This window comes from Tachyglossus aculeatus, chromosome X2 (assembly GCF_015852505.1).
Source record: "Tachyglossus aculeatus isolate mTacAcu1 chromosome X2, mTacAcu1.pri, whole genome shotgun sequence".
NCBI lineage: Eukaryota > Metazoa > Chordata > Mammalia > Monotremata > Tachyglossidae > Tachyglossus > Tachyglossus aculeatus.
The window spans coordinates 2,920,707-2,942,871 of record NC_052100.1 but is presented as its reverse complement, the minus strand read 5'-3'; the positions used below and the strand labels follow the sequence as shown (position 1 = coordinate 2,942,871).

The following is a 22,165-nucleotide window of genomic DNA, read 5'->3' as shown; positions in this document are numbered from 1 at the left end:
AGATACAATAATAATAATAATGATAATAATTCTGGCATTTATTAAGCGCTTACTGTGTGCAAAGTACTGTCCTAAGTGCTGGGGGAGATACAATAATAATAATAATGATGGCATTTATTAAGCGCTTACTATGCACAAAGCACTGTTCTAAGTGTTGGGGGAGATACAATAATAATAATAATGGCATTTATTAAGCGCTTACTATGCGCAAAGCACTGTTCTAAGTGCTGTGGGAGATACAATAATAATAATGATGATGGCATTTATTAAGCGCTTACTATGCGCAAAGCACTGTTCTAAGTGCTGGGGGAGATACAATAATAATAATAATGGCATTTATTAAGTGCTTACTATGTGCAAAGCACTGTTCTAAGCGCTGGGGAGGTTACAAGGTGATCAGGTTGTCCCACGGGGGGGCTCACAGTCTTCATCCCCATTTTCCAGATGAGGGAACTGAGGCCCAGAGAAGCGAAGTGACCTGCCCAAAGTCCCACAGCCGACAAGGGGCGGAGGCGGGATTTGAACCCACGACCTCTGCCTCCAAAGCCCGGGCGCTTTCCACTGAGCCACGCTGCTTCTGTACTAAGCGCTCTGGGGCACAACCGCCAACGGCCCGCCCACCCCACGTGGGGTGGCATCAAACCAACCGTCCCCTCCCTCCCCTTCCCCTCCACCGCGAGTCCCCCACGGTTCCGCGCGCTTAGTACAGTGCCTGGCATGTAGTGAGCGCCCTAAAGTGGGGCCTCCTCCCGCCAGCCGCTGTGGCCGCCCGAGGCACGTGTTTGCTCCGGCTCTTCCAGCGTCTCCTCCCTCCCCCCTTCTAATAAACGGATTTATCGAGCATCTATTACGTGCCAGGCACTGTGCTGCACAATCCGATCCGTCCCACACAGGGCCTAAGTAGGAGGGACAACCGATATTTCTGCCCCACCTGACAGATGAGGAAACTGAGGCGCCGTGAAGTTAGGTGACTTGCACGCACCAGGCCAGGGAAGCACCCTGGGAGAGTCGCTTCACTTCCCTGCGCCTCAGTTACCCCATCTGTAAAATGGGGATTGAGACTGTGAGCCCCACACTGGACAGGGCCTGTATCCAACCCAATTTGCTTGTAATAATAATAATAATGATGGCATTTATTAAGCGCTTACTATGTGCACTGTTCTAAGCACTGGGGAGGTTACAAGGTGATCAGGGTGTCCCACGGGGGCTCACAGGCTTAATCCCCATTTTGTTCCCTGTCTCCCCCTTCCAGACTGTGAGCCCGCTGTTGGGGAGGGACCGTCTCTATATGTCGCCAACTTGGACTTCCCAAGCGCTTAGTACAGTGCTCTGCACGCAGTAAGCGCTCAATACGATTGAATGAACGAATGACTGAATGCAGATGAGGCAACTGAGGCCCAGAGAAGTTAAGTGACTTGCCAAAGTCACACAGCTGGCAATTGGTGGAGCTGGGATTTGAACCCCTGACCTCTGACTCTAAACCCCGTGCTCTTTCCACTGAGCCATGCTGCTAGTACAAGGCCTGGCACATAATAAGCGCTTAAGAAATGCCACAATTATTATTATTATTAGTGCACGGGGAGTCAGAAGGACCTGGGTTCTAATAATAATAATAATGATGGCATTTGTTAAGCGCTTACTATGTGCAAAGCACTGTTCTAAGCGCTGGTCACTGTTCTAAGCGCTGGGCACTGTTCGGGCTCTGTCACTTGTGTGCTGTGGGACCTCGGGCAAGTCACTTAACTTCTCTGTGCCTCAGTTCTTTCATCTGCCAAATGGGGATTACGAGTGTGAGCCCCGTGTGGGACGCTGCTTGGCGCATAGTAAGTGCTTGGAGAAGCAGCGTGGTTCAGTGGAAAGAGCCCGGGCTTTGGAGTCAGAGGTCGTGGGTTCAAATCCCGGCTCTGCCAATTGTCAGCTGGGTGACTTTGGGCAAGTCGCTTCACTTCTCTGAGCCCCAGTTCCCTCATCTGTAAAATGAGGATTGACTGTGATCCCCACGTGGGACAACCTGTTCACGATGTATCCCCCCAGCGCTTAGAACAGTGCTTTGCACATAGTAAGCGCTTAACAAATGCCATTATTATTATTATTATTCTCTGAGCCTGTTACCTCATCTCTAAAATGGGGATTAAGACCGTGAGCCCTACATGGGCCAACTTGATCATCCTGTATCCCCCCAGCGCTTAGAACAGTGCTTTGCACATAGTAAGCACTTAACAAATGCCATTATTTTATTATTATTATTCTCTAAGCCTGTCACCTCATCTGTAAAATGGGGATTAAGACCGTGAGCCCTACGTGGGCCAACTTGATCATCCTGTATCCCCCCAGCGCTTAGAACAGTGCTTTGCACATAGTAAGCGCTTAACAAATGCCATTATTTTATTATTCCTCTTCTCTGAGCCTGTTACCTCATCTGTAAAATGGGGATTAAGACCGTGAGCCCTACGTGGGCCAACTTGATCATCCTGTATCCCCCCAGCGCTTAGAACAGTGCTTTGCACATAGTAAGCGCTTAACAAATGCCATCATTATTATTATTATTAAGAAATCATCAATCGTATTTATTGAGCGCTTACTGTGTGCAGAGCACTGTACTAAGCGCTTAATGTCATTAAAAAAGGGGGGAGGGGGCGGAGCTGGGATTAGGGCCCCCCAAGGTCCTCCGACTCGCAGACTGGTCCGATTTTCCACTAACCTAGACTGTCACGGTCGCCCCCTCGGCCACAAGGGCCTGGGGTCGGGGATGGGGGTGGGCTCGGACCCCCTGCCCTCCCCTCACCTCCCCTCGGATGGACGGTCTCCAGCCAGGCGGTCCGGGGCCCGATGAACACAGGAAACGGCGCCGGACTTCTTTCTGGTTTTTATTTATAATCTAAAAAAAAAAAAAAATGTTCAAGTGTTCAACAGTCGGGAGTTCGGACAACCCAGGGCCAACTTCCCATTGGTTCGTGGTGGTGGCAATCCTCGTGGTGGTTACAATCACCTGTAGGACCCAATTAGCCGGTTTTCCTCCGGGGCCCCGCAGGGGAGGGGGAGGGGAAGGAAAAGTTAGTGACTTTATTGCTAAAAGGTTAAATCAAACACACGGCCGGTTGCTGTACTGTCTTCTCAGTCTTAGCTTCACCATGCATCCAATCTACAGTATCTGAAATGCGAAGGGCATGCAGGCGGAAAATAGAAAAGGCTATCGTGTAAACAAGAGTGCTGCACAGAACCGAGAGGAGCCCTGGGCCCTCCCGCACCTCCCACCCCGGCCTTGCTCTCTAGGCTGCGGGGGAAACCCGCACCCCCAAACCCCAGGTGAAGCCTCCTCCCGCGGGCAGGACCCGGGCAGGGAGCTGAGAGGCCCCTCCCCGCCTGCGGGCTCGATTTTGGGGTTCCCCTTGCCCCTGGTCCTGATCCTCCATCCTCCTCCCACCCTCCGGGTTCTTTGGAGCGGGCAGGGGGCTGCCACCCACCCTCAGCCCCTTCCCCATGGCCCTCTGCGTTGTTGGGTAGGGACCATCTCTATATGTTGCCAACTTGGACTTTCCAAGCGCTTAGTGCACTGCTCTGCACCCATAAGTGCTCAATAAATACGATTGATTGATTGATTGATTCTGCAGGCCCGGGGTCAGGGGGCATCTGGAGTGCGGCCTGCTTCTCCTATCACTTTCCATCTCCCCTTCTCTCCCCCTTTCCTGCCCCTCCACCGACAGAGAGAAGGAGGCAGGAGGCAAAGAGAAGCCACTCTCCCCCAGATAACCCCAGACTCAGAGCACGGATGGGAGGGTGAAACAGGGCATCCCCACCGGCCTCCCTCCCTCCAATCCCCGGAGCTCCGTATTAGCATACAGCGAAAAGGCACCACAATATAGGTTTCTATTAAATAGTCAAAAAGTTGGCCCACGGCCTTTTTGGAAGCTGTAAATCAAGATGTGACATATAAATAGTCTCCCTATAAAAAAAAGTCTTTGCCGGTAGCTAGTAGAAGGCAACCTCTCCTAAAATGAAAATAAACCGTTTTGTTATAGCTCCTCCCCCACCCCCCCTTCTTCTTCTTCTTTTTTTTTTTAATATATAAAATAAAAATAGTTTATTTCTCTTTCTCTCCGCGCGGGGGCGTCCTTTCTCCCTCCAAGACCGGCGGCGGGGGGGCGGGGCTGGGCGGGGCGGGGGGCGTGGCCTAGAGGGGGGCCGAGTCTCGTTTGGAGCGCGCGCGCGGGGCCCGGCCGTGTCCGCTCTCGCGAGCGTTGTGTCCGCCGGGGCCGCAGGGAGTCCGGGCGCGCGCCGGCCGCCCCCTGGCGGGCGAGTCCGCGGCGCGGCCGCCGCCTCGGGCGCCCCCTCTGGCGCCGCCGAGGAAGGGCGTGTACTCGGCCACCAGCTCTTCGTCCGACTCGCTGTAGGAGGCGCTGCTGAGCGAGCAGGAGGAGGAGGTGGAGAGCGGGGCCCTCTCCCTCTTTTCCCGCTCCTTTTTTTCCCGCTCCTTTTCCCGCTCTCGTGCCCTCGACGCCTCGTGCCCGTCCCCTCGGGAGCGGCGCCAGCGCCGGTGGGGACCCCCGGGCCCCGGCCCCCTGCGCGGGCCCGGCTCCCCGCAGGGCGGCGCGTACTCCTGCGTGGTCTCGTACTCCTCGTCGTCCTCGGGCGGGCGGTGCGGGCTGGCGGGCAGGGTGCCCAGGCTGCCCAGGCTGCCCAGCCCGTCCCGCCGCGCCCGGTGCCCGTCGAAGCGCTGCATGTCTGGGCCCTGCGGGGGGACGGGGGCCGCGGGCCGCGAGGACCGGGCCGGCGAGCGGCGCAGCAGGGGCTGGTGCTCGGACAGGCGGAAGCTGCCCGGGGCGGCCGGGGGCAGGGAGAAGGCGTGGGCGGAGTTGGGGGACGTGATCTCGAATGTGGGCACCTGCGGGGCCAGCGAGTAGTGCAAGTCCACGGGCGACAGGCGGGCGGGCGTCGTCAGGGCCGACACGTACCTGGAAGACAGGCGGGGCGGGGGCGGGGGGGCGGATGGTAGCAGTAATAAATGTCCACATCTATCGCTTATTTACTTCTATTAATGTCTCTCTCCCCCTCTAGACTGTAAGACAGAAACTCCTCACCCTGGGCTTCAAGGCTGTCCATCCCCTGGCCCCCTCCTACCTCACCTCCCTTCTCTCCTTCTCCAGCCCAGCCCGCACCCTCCGCTCCTCTGCCGCTAATCTCCTCACCGGGCCTCGCTCTCACCCGTCCCGCCGTCGACCCCCGGCCCACGTCATCCCCCTGGCCTGGAATGCCCTCCCTCCGCACACCCGCCAAGCTAGCTCTCTTCCTCCCTTCAAAGCCCTACTAAGAGCTCACCTTCTCCAGGAGGCCTTCCCAGACTGAGCCCCCTCCTTCCTCTCCCCCTCCCCATCGCCTTCCCTCCTTCCCCTCCCCACAGCACCTGTATATATGTATATATGTTTGAACGGATTTATTACTCTATTTTATTTGTACATATTTATTTAATCTTGTTAATATGTTTTGTTTTGTTGTCTGTCTCCCCCTTCTAGACTGTGAGCCCGCTGTTGGGTAGGGACCGTCTCTGTATGTTGCCAACTTGGACTTCCCAAGCGCTTAGTACAGTGCTCTGCACACAGTAAGCGCTCAATAAATACAATTGAATGAATGAATGAATGTAAGCCCCTTGTGGGCAGGGAACTTGTCTGTTCACTGTTGGACTGTAGTCTCCCAAGCGCTTAGTACAGTAAATATGCTCAAATACGATTGAATGACCAGTACTCACTGAGCACTTGGTGCACTCAGTGCATGCAGAGCACTCCTCTAGACCGTGAGCTCACCCGATTATTGTTGCATTGTACTCTTCCGAACGCTTAGGACAGTGCTCTGCACACAGTAAGCGCTTAAAAAATACGATCGAATGAACCAAAGAGTGCAGAGGTGGAATCAGACGTTGAGGGATCTGGGGGTGCCGAGCACAGGCCAGCACCACCTGGCAGGGGGTAATTCATTCATTCATCCAGTCATATTTACTGAGCACTCACTTTGTGCAGAGCACTGTATTAAGCTCTTGGGAGACTACAGTGTAACAGTGAACTGACACGTTCCCTACCCACAATGAGCTTTAGTCTTGAGCAGGGGAGACGGACATTGATATAAATGTTGGTACTTGACTCCGTACCCTGTGGCAAACCCCTCTTGTCAGGTGTCTGCTGTGTGCCCTTGGGTAAGTCCCTTCACTTTTCTTTCCTCAGTTCCCTTGTCCACAAGATGGGCAGTCAATACCAGTTCTCCCTGCTACCTACTTAGACTGCGAGCCCCATTGGGGACAGGGACTGTGTCCAACCCAATTAACTTGTATCTACCCCAGCACTTAGAACCATGCTTGACACATGGAAAACATTTGATAAATACCATAATAAATAAGTAAAAATAAAAATAGCTCTCAAGGACTGAATACAGTGCCCTGGACTCAGTAGATCCTCAATCGATTGATTCATTAATCGATCGATTGATGGCCAGCAGCCGGTCGAACTGGGCACGGTACAGTCTTCTCTCACCCCTCCCGGACTGGCTTTTCACTTTACCACATAGTGGGAGAAGGGCTTCCTCGTCTTTCTCGGTTCCGGCCCTGTGTGTTCGGCTAGTTCACCTTGGGGATCTGCAGAGGTCCCCCAGGGTCCACTATGACCCGTGGACCTTTTTCTGCCTCACCTTGGACCTTTCCCAATCAGTAGCTCTGTCCTACCTTGGTGGGCCCGGGTCGGGGGGAAGGGGGGGAGGTGGAAATAAGGACTGACCTCTCGCTGTGCGGGGAGTCGCGCAGGGAGTCCACAGAATCGTGGTATTGCATGGCGGGTCTCCTGGCCTCCCCGCTGCAGTAGGTGGAGGCGGCGGCCTCCCTGCGGGCCCGGGCCTCCACGCAGGCCGGGCTGTTGCACTTGCTGGTCCCCACGGAGGACATGAGGATGCCCGATTGGGAGTCCGAAGTCACGCTCTCCGTCTGATCCAGGCTCCACGTGTGGCTCTCGTGTCTGCAGGGCAAACAGCAACGCTCAGAGCCACGACTCTTCACTGCCCGGGTTGGGGCAGGGAGGGGCTTTCAGGGGGCAGCGAATGGGGGGAGACCTAGGAAACCAAGGGCGGGAGGGAGGGCACCAGCCCCGCTGTCCCCACAAAGCTGGCACAGTGCCACCTCTCCATCGGGCACCCACAATCTTCCAGGGGCCCAGGTGTCCCAGCCCCGAGGTGGGGGGACGTCAAAACAGTGGAAGCTTATGGAGGGCAGGGAACGTGTCTCTTCTGGGCTCTCCAGTCGCTTAATACCGTGCATCACGCTCAGCGGCCCCCACCCCCCAGCTGTCCCTCCCTGTGGGGACACCGCTGTGGCCAGGTTCATTGCCTCCCGGTGCTGGCTTAGAAGAAGTTTCCCTTTCAGCAAGATTACTCTGCAGTTTCTTGAACACACAAGGGAGAAGGCACATACGTGTGGATGTCCACGTGTGCATGTGGGTGTGTGAGTGTGCAGGCCCGATGCCCCCTCGGGCGTAGCCGGGGCCCGCCGGGGTGAGGACCCCCCCTACCTCCCCCCACAACACACCTGTGGCTGGAGGTGGGCGTGGCGGTGGAGCAGTGGTGCGACGGTGAGCAGGAGTGACTCCCGGAAAACGTGGTCTCGGTCTCCCTCCGGATGACGTGGTCGGTGGCCGGGACGTTTTTGGAAATGTACTGGAACGGGAGGGAGAGCAGGGAGAGGGGCTGTCACGGTCAGACCGCCGCCACCGCAGAGGGGCAAACGGCATTCCCAGCCCAGCTCGGCAGCGTGTGGTCCCCCCCGGGGCTAGCGGACCAACACCTCAGAGAGGATCGGCTGGCCGTCGTCCCTCCTGATGCCCCTCCTGCCCCCTGAGGGCTCCCCACTGCTGGGGACTGCTGGGACCCCACCGGCAGAACAGTTCCTGAAGCCCTGAGCCTTGGTTTCTCCTGTCTCTCTACGGATTCAGATCGCTCCGGTCCTTGAAAAAATTTCCCCAAATTCCCCAAGCTTGGGACTCCCGGACCGCCACCCCCCTCCTAGACTGTGAGCCCACTGTTGGGTAGGGACCGTCTCAATATGTTGCCAACTTGTACTTCCCAAGCGCTTAGTACAGTGCTCTGCACACAGTAAGCGCTCAATAAATATGATTGAATGAATTAATGAATGAATCCCATCCTCCTACCTCTCAGCTTCACCAAACTCTGTCCCTTCCCTCCTTCTAAACAGCTTCCTCCTCCAGGAGGGAGGAGACCGTCCTGAGTTCTGCTATGTCTCCAGCCCCTCAGTTTGCTCATAGATTGTTAGCCCCCACCCCCCACCTCAAGGGTCAGGAATCCCACCTGTGTAGTCTCCCCAGCACTTAGTACAGTGCACTGCACACAGTAAATACTTAATAAATACTATTACTACAATTATTACTGTCCCTCCCATTATATTTGACTCCCCTTATACCTACTCCAGTGTTCCTCAGGCACCTAATGGGAGAATTAGCATGGTTTAGTGGAAAGAACACGGGCCTGGGATTCAGAGGACCTGGATTTTTATCACAACTCTGCCACTTGCCAGCTGCGTGACTGTGGGCAAGTCAATTCTTTGTGCGTCAGTTTCCTCATCTGTAAAATGGGGATGAGATTTCTATCCCCTTTCCCCCTCAGACTGTGAGCCCCATGTGGGACAGGTGCACAGCCCGTAATAAGTGTTGAAAAAATATCCCAATTATTATTACTATTTTTTAGTGGTATTTGGTAAGCGCTTACTATGTGCCAGGCATTGTGCTAGGTGCTGGGGTAGATACAAACTACTACTTACTAATAATAATTGTGGTATTTGTTAAGGGCTTACTACGTGTCGGGTATTGTACTAAGCGCTGGGGAGGGAATAGAAGTCAATTGTGCTGGACAAAGTCCCTGTCCCACATAGGGCTCACAGTCTTAATCCCCATTTTACAGATGAGATAACTGAGGCACAGAGAAGTGAAGCAACTTGCCTAAGGTCACACAGCAGACAAGTGGAGAAGCCAAGATTAGAACCTTCTGACGCCTAGGCCCGTGCTCTATCCATTAGCCCCCCATTGTGAGCCCCCCGTGGGACAACCTGATCACCTTGTAACCTCCCCAGCGCTTAGAACAGTGCTTTGCACATAGTAAGCGCTTAATAAATGCCATTAAAATAAATTAGCCCACGCTGCTTCTCTAATCAGGTTGGACACAATGCCTATCCCATGTGGGGCTCACAGTCTTAATCCTCATTTTACAGATGATGAAACTGAGGGACAGAGGAGATAAGTGACTTGCCCAAGGTCCTACATTAGACAAGTAGTGGAGCTGGGATTAGAACTCCGGTCCTTCTGCTTCCAGGCCCACCCTCTATCTGTTAGGCAATGCTGCGTCTCTGGGCACAGTAATAATAATATTAATAATGATGGTGTTTGTTAAGCGCTTACTATGAGCCAGACACTGTACTAAGCACTGAAGTGGATACAAGCAAATCAATTTGGACACAGTCCCTGTCCCACGTGGGGCTCACAGTCTCAATCCTCATTTTACAGATGAGGGAACTGAGGCCCAGAGAAGTGAAGTGACTTGCTTAAGGTCACACAGCGGAGAAGTGGTAGACCCCTGACCTTCTGGATCCCAGACCCAGGCTCTATCTCTCCACTACGCCATGCTGCTTCTCACTCAGGTACTCAGGACAGTGCTCCGCATACAGTAAGTACGTGCTTATAACAGTGCTCTGCTATGCTCTGCTACAGGAAGTGCTCAGTCCTGGGGCTGTTTGGGGAAAGAGATTGGTGGAGGTTGGGGGCAGCAAGCCTGAATTGAAGTCATATTGAACTGGAACAGTCCAGGGTCAGAGGAGCCCCCTTCCCTCTCACTGAGGGCCTTTCGGGCTGATTTAGTGAAGGCTTGCAGATGGCTACTGGCCTACACTGGGACAGCTGCAAAAGAGCCAAAGGGAACTGGGCAGGGAGAGTCCGCCCTCCCTCCCTCCCGCCCTCCGGCCTCTGCCCCATCTTCCGGGCTCGTGGCCGCTGGCTCCTAGGGACTACAACCAGCTTGTCGATGGACTGCCTCTGGCCTAGGCCCCCTCCCCAGGGCCAGCCCTAGGCATTCCCGCGCCACTCACGTCTGCCATGGGGATCTCCTCAGGGTCCAGCCGCGGGTGACTGGGTCCGTTGGCTAGGTTCCGGTTCTGGTGGGCCGGACACATGTTTTGGCGCAGGTGGTTGTGCATCTGCTTCCGCTGCTTCCTGAAGAGTACCGTGGGAGGGGGAAACCGGGGTTGGCCCGACCCTGCGGCAGGTGCCCGCAGCCGGCACTGCCTCCCCTCCTGTCCTCGGCCTCCCTCGCCCATCCCCCGGCTCACCCAGCCCCACCGGCTTGGGGGGGGTGCCACCCTCCCCCCGGAGCCCTGCTGGCATTCACTCACTTGGTCTTACAGTAGGCCACCACACACACGATGCCCACCACAAGCAGGGCCACGCAGATGCCCGTGATGGTGAGGACCCTCTTCTGATACAGCTCCTCGGCCTCTGCGGGGGTGGGAGAGGGCGCCGGTCAGACAGGGGGGCAGAGGGCCGCACTGAAAGGGGGCCGGGGGGAGAGGGGAGAGCCACCCAGGCAGGGGGAGAGACCAGGGCCTGCCTCAGAGGGAGGCCAGGCTGATCCCGGGGGGTCGGGCGAGAAGACACTCAAAGCTGGGGACTTCCCACCTCAGTTTCTCCTCCCTGCCCAGGTCCTCCAGGACACTTTTCATGTTCGTCCCTCTGCTCCCTTGGTGGGGAAGGGACTGGAACCATCCACAGCTCTCCCCTTTCCCAGTTATCACCACCCTTCTCACCCCCTAGCCGAATTAGCCCCCCACCCACAGTGACCTCAACACTCTGACCCCAAGGATTCCCCCAAGGCCCACACTGCAGGGCTTTGGGGAGGTGACATTGGCAGGGAAGGAGGATGAAGCAGGGAAGGAGCGATGGGGTCGAAGGAAGCAATGAGAGCCAGCCGGGGCCGGATTAACGGTGCCATGAACGCATGCCCACCCACGAGGCTGCGGAGGGTCGGGGCAGCCCGGGTGAGGGCATACAGGCTGGGCGGAGAAGGGTCAGCGGGATGACGGGATCCAGGCCCAGCCTCCACACAGCCTGTCTGTGGAGGGGAAGAGACCAACACTGATCAGTAGAGGACTCAGGGAGTTTGGGCTGGGGGAGCCGGCGGGGAAGGGAGGGATGGGAGAGACTTGGGAAACCTTTGGGACCAACCCACATCTGGAGGGGGAAAATCCACTCCTCCGATATCTAAACTAATCAAAATTCCAGCATCAGAAGTCCAGTCTCCAAGGAATCAGAGTTCTAATCTCTGAGCAGGGATGCCAACTCTGTTGTGCTGTGCTCTCCCAAGTGCTTACTACAGTGCTCTGCACATATTTCAACAAATACCATTGACTGATTGATCGACTGGTTGATTCATCCTTGGGGCCTAAGCTCCAGCCCATCTCAAACCACTGTGGTCGGCTTCGCTGTGGCCGGAGGAGAGCAAAGGGTGGACAGCGAAGAGGAAGAAAAGAATGAAGCCAAGACCCAGAGTGGATCCAAAAGGCCCAGTAATCCAGTTCCCCTAAGTTTTTTTTCTGTTTCGTAAGTTCAAGCAGAAAGAGGTCGGGAGGAAGAATGCCCCTTTTGCCCCTTCTGAAAACTGAAATTTGGTTTGGGGGAGCCCGCCTCCCGCCCATCACTGCAGTCCTCACCTCCCTTCTCCTTGACTTCTCAGGCTCCAGTGAACTGAAGAAGAACCAGAGGGGAGAGTGGAGCCTCTCTGGTAGGCTGTCAGCTCACTGAGGGCAGGGATCTTATCTTCTGATGCTACTGTACTCTCCCAAGCGCTTAGGACAGTGCTCTGTACACGCTAGACTGTAAGCTCCTTGAAGGCACTCAGTACAGTGCTCTGCACACAATACACGGTAAGTTCCTTGAAGGCAGGGATCATGTTTACTCACTCTATTGTATTCTCACAAGCATTTAGTACAGTGCTTCCTACTGTCTGACTGACCGTCAGCTCCCTGAGGCTAGGGATCGGGTCTTCTAACATTACTACACTCTCCCAAACGCCCAGTATAGTAAGCACACACAGTAAATGCTTAATAAATACGATTACTACTACTATTACAGTAACGGTGAACTCCTCCAGGCCAGGGATCCTGTCTTCTAACTCTATTCTACTCTCCTACACACTTAGCACAGTGCTCTGCACAGGAGAGGCACTCAATCAATACTACTGATCAATTGATTGGAAGAACAGGAGGTCGTAGAGCTCAATCAAAGCCCCTTACTTGGGTTTAAAGACCCCACTCGGGGGGAAATGGAGTGGTGGCGAATGCTATGGGGCTCTGAGCTAGGGCCTGGGGGTTGAGACCCTACGCTTCAAGTAAAATCACCCCAGTTGAGCCCCTAGGGAAATGTAAGGGTGAGCAGACCCCTGGGTCTCCCACAGGAGTTGTCCCCAAGCCCACCCTGCTACCGGGGGACACTTTGCAGACTGATCCCCCATTACCCTGGGGAGAACCGAGGGGAGAGGCCCCCGACTGTCCCTCCCCACACCCCAAATCTGCCACAACATTTGTTTCACACTCATTGGGTTTGGGATGGGCACCAGCGGAAAAAATAAAAACCTACACAGGCTTCTTACCTGCCCTGGGCCAGGAGAGGGGACAACAGGGAGTTGAAGGGAGCCTGGAGTCTTTCTCTGGAGAACTCCACTCAACTGTGGGGGCGGGGGTGTGCTATATAGATGGGGTTCTCTCCAAGGCTGGAGAATTTGACAAGGTCACCTGTACAGATTCCTACCAGGCCCCAGAATCATCTGTTCCTGCTTCTGCCCCCTGGGACCCTCTGGCAGGGCATGTGGCCCAGCCCCCTCCTCACCCCCTGCCAGGGGTGACCCCTGACGTGGCCCACAGATGCAGAAGGGAGAGGCGGATGACCGACAGACGGGCGAACCCACAGACAGACAGAGCTGATGGCCTTGCACACGAGGAATGGGGTGGGGGAAAGGAGGGGCTGGTGGGGTGCTGGGAAGGAGGAGGGGGTCAATTTGAAAGGGACCCCTCCCGGCCCAAACCCATCATCTGGCTTGCCCAAGCATCAGCGTTAGCAGTGTCTCCTTCTCTGAATGGAACTGTCTAGCAAGCTGGACACCTCGCCCCCACCCTAGCCTCTCCCACTGCCCCCCCAAAAGCCCAGCCGGCCTCTGGGTGGGTCCCCCCGGCTGGGGTTCAGGTCGGTCTGTGAGTGTGGAACTCAGTGACCCTCGATTCCTGCCACCTCCTTGGGCAGATGCTTCAAACCTCCTCTTATCCTTTTGGCTGGGGAATGAATCTTGGCAGGGTCTCCCCGGGAACCCCTTACTGCTCCCATGGGGACCGGCCCCAGGGGCTGAGGACCCCCAAAGGGTTCCAGGAAGACAGAGAAAAAGTCACTGCTAACACTGCCCACACCCCACCCCCGCCAGCCTCCCCTTTGATCCTGTAGCCGCTTTGCCCGCCCCTGCCCGCCAAAAGGCCCAGGGGCCGCTTCCCTATACCATCCGTCCCCGACCCTCCGGAGGGACCCCTCCCCTCAGCACAGGTTCTTAGCAATGTGGGGGCGAGGGAGGCGGCGCCGTACCCTTCAACTCAAATCCGAGGTGCTCTGACCCGGCGGAAGAGAAGGAGAAGGAGGAGGAAGAGGAGCAGGAGAGAAAGAGAAAGAGAAGAAAGAGAAAAGCATTTGTCAGGGTTCTTCCGACACTGTGGCGCTGGGGAAGGAAGTCAAGGTTAGACGGGGAGGGGGGTGAGGCCTCCCCCCCAGCCAAAGTCAGGGTCTCTCCCCCTCCCCAACAGTCCCTCTGGGGGTGGTGGCGGCAGAGAGAGATGGCGGAGTGAACAGCCGAGGGTTCTTAGAGCTGGGCCAGCCAGGGAAAAGTGGACTAGGGTTAGGGAAGAGTGAGCTGGATTGGGGTGGGGGTGGGATCCTGCTCCCCCCAACCCTCACCCCCAGCAAGGCCCCAGCAGATGAAGAAGAGTCCCAAAATAGGTTTGCCCAAGCCCCGACCTCCCCCTCCAGGCCCCGGAAATGGGCACCCCACCCACTGCGCTGGAACCTGAACGAGTCAACCCCTGCCTCAACTCTGGGCAGGTGCCCTTCTCCACCTTCGGGGGAGTCTAACCCAGCTAAAAGCCATCCTATCGAAGACCCCCAAACCAACAGGGCTCCCTGCAATTCCCCATCTGCTGTAGCTGGCCCAGCAGAGGGGAGAAAGCCCAGGCCTCGCAGTCAGGGGACCAGGGTTCTAGTCCCAGCTCGGCCTGCCGCATGACCTTAGGTAAGTCATTCACCCTCTCTGGGCCTCTGTTCCCTCCTCTGGAAAATGAGGATGATGCCCCTGCTCCCCCTCCCTCTTAGACTGTAAGCCCCAAGAGGAACAGGGGCTGATTTGACTATCTTATATCTACCCCAGCTTCCGGTACACAGAATGATCTTAATAAATACGATAAATTATTATTATTATTATTATTGTTATTATTATTGATAAATCTCAATAAATACGATTGATTGATTGATTGATTGATAAATAAATCCCACCATCACTGTGCTCTCCCACAGAGCCTGGCCTCCTGAAATGGAGGAGAAGAGGCCTGACTCGTTTTTTGGCTCAAAAGGTGGGCTGCCTGGAACTGAACCCAGAGCGCAGGGATGAACATCTAGACTTTAAAAAGTTCTGGGAAGCCGCCTAGTAGAAACAGCCCAGGCCTGGGAATCAGAGGACCTGGGTTCTAATCCCGGCTCTGCTGCTTGTCTGCTGGGTGATCTTGGCCAGGTCATTTCACTTCTTTGGGCCTCAGTTTCCTCATCTGTAAAATAGGGATTCAAGACCTGTTCTCCTTTGTCACTTAGACTGTGAGCCCCGTATGTCCGACCTGATGACCTTCTATCTCCTCCAGAGCTCAGTACAGTGCTTGGCACATTATAAGCCCTTAACAAATACCATCACTATTATTATTATTTAAAGATGAACCTGTTTCCATGGAGACCTGTTGGATCAGGTCTCCAACAAGGTCCCCCTGTGCTCCCCATTCATTCCCCGTGGTGGGTTTTCCAATCCCAATGGACTTCCTGGTTCTCTCTGAGAAATCACTGTGGGATGTCTAAAAGTAAGAGATGAGGCTAGAGGGAAATTCAGCACTCAGTACAGTGCTTTCTGCACAAAGTAGTTGTTCAGTACAGTGCCCTCTGCACAAAGTCGACCTCAGTACAATGCTCTCTGCATAAAAGCAGGTGCTCAGTACAGTACTCTCTACACATAGTAAGGGCTCAACAGAATGCTTTGTACCCAACAGACCCTCCAGATAGTGCTCTCTGCACATAGAAGGCTCTCAGTACAGTGCCCAGTCTCCAAAAGATGCTCAGTACAAGGCTCTGCTCACAGAAAGTGCCCAATACAGTGGCCTGCACACAGTAAGCGCCCAGTATGCGCTATGCCCAGTAAAGCCCAATAAATACCGTTGATGGACTGACTGATTAACCTGGATGGGGTGGCTGTTCACCCCAGTTAAGTGATGTCTCTGCCCTGCCAGTGGGAAACGCACCCCAATTTCCCTTTCTGATCCCTTATGCTGTACTGCCCGCTAGACTGGAAACTCCTTGGGGACAGGGGACGTGACTACCTACTCTGCTGTATTGGAGGGCTTAGTCCAATGCTCTGCCCATAGTAAGCACTCAATAAATACCACTGATTAATTGATTGATAGGGAACAGGAAAATAGAAGGAGAATCCCCAGAGAAGCACAGCCAGGAGGCAGGCTCTGGGGCTACCCCCAGGGCCTGGATTTCTCCGAGCATTTTCCCGCTTGGCACCTGCAGGTGCTGTCCACCTCTTCTCAGCTGACGCCCCGGTTTGCCTGGATGGGAAGACTGAGGCACCGGAGCAGTTGGCTGCTGGGCCAAACCGGGTGGAACCGTGGCCCTGGTCCAGGGCCCGAGGTGACAGACAAGGAAGAGGCAGGTGCTGGCAAAGGGCCCTGGAAGGTCCATGGTTTCAGGATCCAGGGCCCAGCCGAGGGGTAAGTGGGGCCCGGCAGCCCTGCTCCCCCTTCCTCCCCCTCATCAGGGCTCCACAAAGCTGCAAATACACACACACCCACACTCACACCCCCCTTATAAAAATGACTAGCTCTTCCACAGCCTGCCAGGGAGAGGCAAGCAATGCTGGGGTTTTTGGACGTCCATTTCCAACCAGCCCAGGATTCTGCCTCCGGCTGGGGAATCAGGTGCTCAGTGCCTTCCTGGGGACATCCACTTTCACTTCCCCTCGCTGGGCACAGATCATCTCTGAACCAAACCACACACCGTTCCTAGTCTGCGAGGAGGCCTGCGGGTGGCCAAAGGGGTCCAAAAGGCCAAATGAGAAGCACTACGGACTAGGGAACGGAGCCAGGGACTAGGAGTCAGCCTAGTGGCAAAAGCCCGGGCTTGGGAGCCACTTATATGCCGTGTGACCTTGGGCAAGTCACTTCAGTGCCCCAGTTACCTCATCTGTAAAATGGGGACTGAGACTGTGAGCCCCATGTGGGACAACCTGATTACCTTGTATCTGCACCCCAGTGTTTAGAACAGTGCTTGGCACATAGTATGAGCTTCACAAATACCATAATAATTACTAGACTGTGAGCCCACTGTTGGGTAGGGACCGTCTCTATATGTTGCCAACTTGTACTACCCAAGTGCTTAGTACAGTGCTCTGCACATAGTAAGCACTCAATAAATACGACTGAATGAATGAATGAATGAATATTATTATTCTAGGCCCAGCTGTGCCACTGGTCTGCTGTGCGACTGAGGGCAAGCCTCTTAACCTCTCTGGGCCTCTGTTTCCTCCCTTGTAACATGGGCATAAGAATCCCACTCTCCCTCCTTCTTCATCAGTGAGACAGAGACTATAGCTGATCATATTATCATCTATTGACCCCAGTACTTTAGCACAGTGCTCAGTGCACATTAAGCACTCAATGAATACTGTTCATTATAAGTACTATTTGGCTTCAAGAGTTAATTCTGTTTCAGCACCTGGTACATAGTAAACGCTTAACAGATACTATTATTCTTATGATTATGATTATTAGTTCAAGCATTCCCCCCCAAGGATGGTGGGTAATGAGGAATTTCAAAGGATTAACTACAAGAGGCTGTGCAACTGAAAATAACCACAGATTCCAGAGGGGTTTGATAGATCCATAATCTGGGTCACTGGAGAATCAGGGGTGTTGGAAGGTCTGTGCTGGGTCACTGGGGGAGAGTCAGGAATGGAGAGGGGAGAATCAGAGGTGTTGGATGGTCTGTTCTGGGTCACTGGGGGAGAGTCAGGGTGTTGAATGATGTCCAGGAGGTCAACCAGCACCAAATCCCCTGGTGTCCCTGTCAGAGGCAGAGTCCTGGGCTGGGGGGCCCCTGGCACTGACCTCTGAATGGCAATGGCCACGGGCTGATATTCTTCACATTTCTAATTATATTTGCCTAATTGTTATTCAAGCCTGAAGATGTTGTGCCACTAATGGTGTAATTCACCTATGGTTTGGGGGGGTTGGGAGGGGGACACGTGTGTGTGTGTATGTGTGAAGAGAGAGAAACCAAAGCAGGATCTGCCCACCCCAGGCCCATGTGCGGATGGCCACAAGCTGTTTTCGCTTTTGCCTTTTTATCCCCAGCTCCTCTTGAAGCTTCGACTCTCACAAAGAGTCATTTTTCCGGGGCTGCAGTGCTGCAGGCTGGTCTGTCTGGTCTGCCGCTGCTGTTTCCCAGCTGGGAGCAGGTGTATCTGAGGCTGAAGTCTGTGTGGCCTTGAAGCATGTCTTCCATCCTCCTTGCTTTATTTCGGCTGCCCCCGGGGCTGCCGCCGTCGGGGCATCTTGCTGACATCCATTCCCGTCCTGGTTCCACCCAGCATGGCTTGTTGTGGTGTGACTGACTGAGGAGACTCACTTTGTCCCAGGACTTTTTCGTCTGTAGTCCTTCGGTCTGGATTTGTGAGTGACACTGCCAGACCCACTCTCAGAGCTGGATGTGACATCCGGTATGGGGGGGTTCCAGGTCTTACAGCCACAGAGAGGGGTGACTGGTGCCGGGACTCCGTTGGAGACTGGGGGTCACTCTCGCATGGTGGGGAACCACCAAGCCACACTGTTGCCCCTCAGCTCCTGCTTTCTTGGGGGTCTTGAGGTCCTGCTGGAGCCTTCTATTTCCCCACCCAGGAGGAGGGGGTGGAGAAGAGACAGGGTGGATGTGGTGGGACACGCCTCCTGGTTTCACTGTTGTTGGACATCCGTCCACCCCTGCCTAGATCGAGGGCAAGAGATGACCGTGTCCTCGCCTTTCTCCTGCTCTGAAAATCCACCCTAGTACCTATGGAAATCAGCATAGGCCCGGAAGAAATCAAGTGGCAGGCCAGCAGGGAAGGTTCTAGGCTTGGTCTGCTTCCTCTGTTGCCCATTTTGGTTTGGGAGGAAAGGCAGAGTAGTCCTCTCCCTCCTGGCCCCATAGTGTGTCTCCTGCTAAGGGAGATGAGGGTTGTGGTTCAGCTCAGGGTGGGAGTGGGGGGCACCGGGAATTGGGAGTGGGGTCAGTCCTTGCTCTGACTTGGACATTGTGGGGGCGTGGGGAACTCAGGGCAGGCCAGGGTATGTGCTGAGGCAAGAGTGGTGGGCAGAAGCTGTCGCCAACCAGAGCCTCGGGCCTGTCTTTCTTCTGGGTCCAACACAGTTGAGCAATCTTGGCTGTTCTGTCCCCATCTGCCTACACGCTTCCTCCTGCTGGGCTGCGGCTGGGGCAGATGGCCCCAGCCCCGCTTTCATCAGGCCCCAATGTGGGAAAAGGCAGGAGTCCTTTGGGGCGGCCCCCCATGGCACCGGGGATCCAGAAATCCAGGTGAGGCCGGACCCAGCTGGGGCCCCTGGAACGGCCCAATTTCACTGAAGGGGATAAAGAGCAGCTCCTGGAGGAGAACGGGTGTCCCAAGATCGCCACACCGCATCTCCCTAACCGGTCCGGTGCTTCCCATGAGCTCCTGGGGCTAGGATCTCTGGGTCGCCATGGTGTCTGCTGCTGCTTGTTGGCCACGGTGTCATCTCTTTTTGCCCCGTCACACAGCTCAGACGCTGATGTCAAAGACTTTCCCGCTCCCCCCGGCCTTAATCCAATGACTCCTGATATTTCCTCAGACAGCGGAGGGAGGAGAACTGCCACCCCCATGGGCTTGGTCACACCAACCGGCGGATCTGGCCAAGGGGCCATGGGGAGGGGAACACGACCCATCTTGTCCCCTCATCTCTTGCTGTTCCTTGGGACAGAGCTGAAGAGTCCAACTCTATGCCATAAAGGCACCAGTCCCGGGGCCAAGAGAAATCCTTAGGATTGTGATGTCAGAGGAAGAAGGGGGGAGGGTTCATTCTCCCACTTCCCCGGAGAAGTAGATGGTGGCAGCAGAGTTGCAATTCCCACTACGTGAGGAATAAAGACCAAGGATGGGATTCATACAGTGACAGAACAGCATGTAGCAACAAAGAGAGCAGGGTCATCCAATGAAAATCCAAGGAGGGGCCCATCCAATTAGAGTCCAAGCAGAGGCTAATTCAATGACAATCCAACCAGCGGCCCATGCAGCGACAATCCAACCAAGAGCCCATCCAATAGCAATCCAAACATAAATTCAACCGATGATAACCTGACAGGCTTCTCCAATGAGAACCAACCAGGAGCCCATCCAATGAGAACCCAAACAGAAGTTCAACTAATGAGAGTCCAACCAGGTATCCACACAATGAGAATCCAAGCAGGAGGATATCTAATGAGACTCCAGTCTACAGCCCATCCAACGAGAAGCCAACTAGCAGCCCATACAATGAGAGTTCAACCAGGAGTAAATCCAACGGGATTCCAACCACGAGCCCAACCGATGAGAATCCAACCGATGAAGTTCAGCTTCCCTCAAGAGAAATGACTCCAAGATGACTGGGAAACTGTGGATCAGGCCATTCACACAGAAGATCCTGGCTTCCCTCCTTCTGCTGAAGCCATGTACTAAGCACTTAGTACAGTGCTTTGTACATAATAAGCGCTCAATAAATACGACTGAATGAAAGCCACAGTAAGATTGTAGTGGACGCTAGGCTGTAACGGGTCTTAGAAAGGATGTTTAAAAAGTGGAGAGAAAAGTTAGGGGTGTTTGGTGGGATGCCAACTTTGTGTGGGTAAAGGGGGTTGGTGGACCCTGTTGCAGCAAAGCCACAGTTTTCCTACAGTTGTCTAGGCTGAGCTTGTTGTGGGCAGGGAATGTGTCTGTTTATTGTTGTAGTATACTCTCCCGGGTGCTTAGTACAGTGCTTTGCACACAATAAGCACTCAATAAATACAACTGAGTGAATGAACACAGTCAGTGCTCAATAAATACGATTGAATGAATGAATGAACGCCCATCTCGCTCACTCTGGTCTCATGACTTTGGAACAGGGATGAAAGGATCCCAAATCGAAACTTTCTGACCTGGTGACTCTGAGAGGGTTCTGCCAGCCTCTCCCAAACAAAGACCCACCCACTTCAAACCCCACACTCCCCATGAACAACTAATACCTATGGATGTAAAATCACTCAAAAAAGGTTTATGGAAAATAGGCCTATGGTGGGTTGTTAGGGAAAAGTTAGGGATGGAGAGGAGAGAGACAGGGGTGTTGCATGGTCTGCACTGGGTCCCTGGGAGAGAGTCAGGGATGGAGAGGGGAGAGTCAGGGATGGAGAGGGGGCATCAGAGGTGTTGGATAGTCCGTGCTGAGTGACTGGAGGAGAGTTAGGGATAGAGAGGGAAGAATCAGGGGTGTGTGTAGTTTTTTAGTGGTATTTGTTAAGTGCTTACTATGTGCCAAGCACTGTCCTAAGCGCTGGGACAGATACAGGGTAATCAGGTTGTCCCATGTGGGGCTCACAGTTTCAACCCCCATTTTACAGATGAGGCAACTGAGGCCCAGAGACATGAAGTAGCTTGCCCAAGGTCACACAGTAGACAAGTGGCAGAGCCGGGATTAGAACCCATGTCCTCTGACTCCCAAGCCTGTGCTCTTGCTATTAAGCCACAGTGCTTCTCTGGCCACGCGGCTTGACTGATTAATTAATTGACTGTTCGAAAACACCACAGTCCGATGGCTCAGATCTGCCGGAGCTGACCACGGCCTTTGGCTTTTTATCTGTTTCCCCTTAATGACAGAATAGGGAACTGGCCGACCCTCCTCTACACTAAATTCTCCGATTTCCCAAGCACTGAGACAAGATAATCCGGCGATCTCCCGATTTGGGGTAAACAGGGTGCTTCCGGGTCACAGAACTCATTAACATCGCTCCCCCTAAAATTATTCTTTTTCCCCTGGGGGCCAAAGAGATGTTGCCCAAAGCTTCACCCTCATAGGAGGTTCAGGGAAAGTTTTTCTTGTTGGTGTTTTGGGGTTTTTTAAAAATAGTATTTGTTATGTGTTTACTATGTGCCAGGCATTGTACTAAGCGCTGGGGTAGATACAAGCCAATCAAGTTGGACACAGTCCCTGTCCCACATGGGACTCACAGTCTTCATCCCCATTTTACAGATGAGGTAACTAAGGCCCAGAGAAGTGATGCAACTTACCCGACGTCACAGAGCAGACACGAGGCGGAGGTGGGATTAGAACCCAGGTCCCTCTGACTAATCAGATCCTCCATGGGGCTCACATTCTAAATTGGAGGGAGAAGAGGGATCGAATCCCCATTTTGCAGATGAGGAAACCAAGGCCCAGAGAAGCAAAGTGACTTGCCCAGTCACCCAGTAGATACACTGTGGAGCTGGAATTAGAACCCAGGCCCAGGCTCTCTCCACTAGGCCATGCTGCTTCTCAGTAGGCTCGCAGTACAGCGCTCTGCATGCAGCAGGTGTCCAGCACAGTGCTGTGCCTTCAGGTGGGCTCCAGTGGAATCCTTTATACATACTAGGAGTCCAGTGCATAATGGGCAGCCAGGGGTCACGGCACACAGTACGTGCTCAGTCCTGGACTCTATGTCCCATGGGCTCAATAACTATCAAGGATCAACTGATGATCCCGATGAGGATGCTCAAGCCTCCCCTCGCCTCT

General features: G+C 54.4%; 1 protein-coding gene across 1 annotated transcript in view; it reads right to left on the bottom strand.

Annotated features, from left to right (window-relative positions):
* Positions 1-4,171: 4,171 nt before the first annotated feature.
* Positions 4,172-22,165, bottom strand: part of NRG2 (neuregulin 2) — a 109,113-nt gene continuing 91,119 nt past the window's right edge. The window contains exons 6-11 of the mRNA XM_038771163.1: positions 13,653-13,676; positions 10,424-10,526; positions 10,121-10,244; positions 7,559-7,686; positions 6,759-6,992; positions 4,172-4,952 (exon numbers count right to left, since the gene is read on the bottom strand). Coding sequence (XP_038627091.1) covers positions 4,172-4,952; positions 6,759-6,992; positions 7,559-7,686; positions 10,121-10,244; positions 10,424-10,526; positions 13,653-13,676 — 1,394 coding nt within the window. The remainder of the gene's footprint in view (positions 4,953-6,758; positions 6,993-7,558; positions 7,687-10,120; positions 10,245-10,423; positions 10,527-13,652; positions 13,677-22,165) is intronic.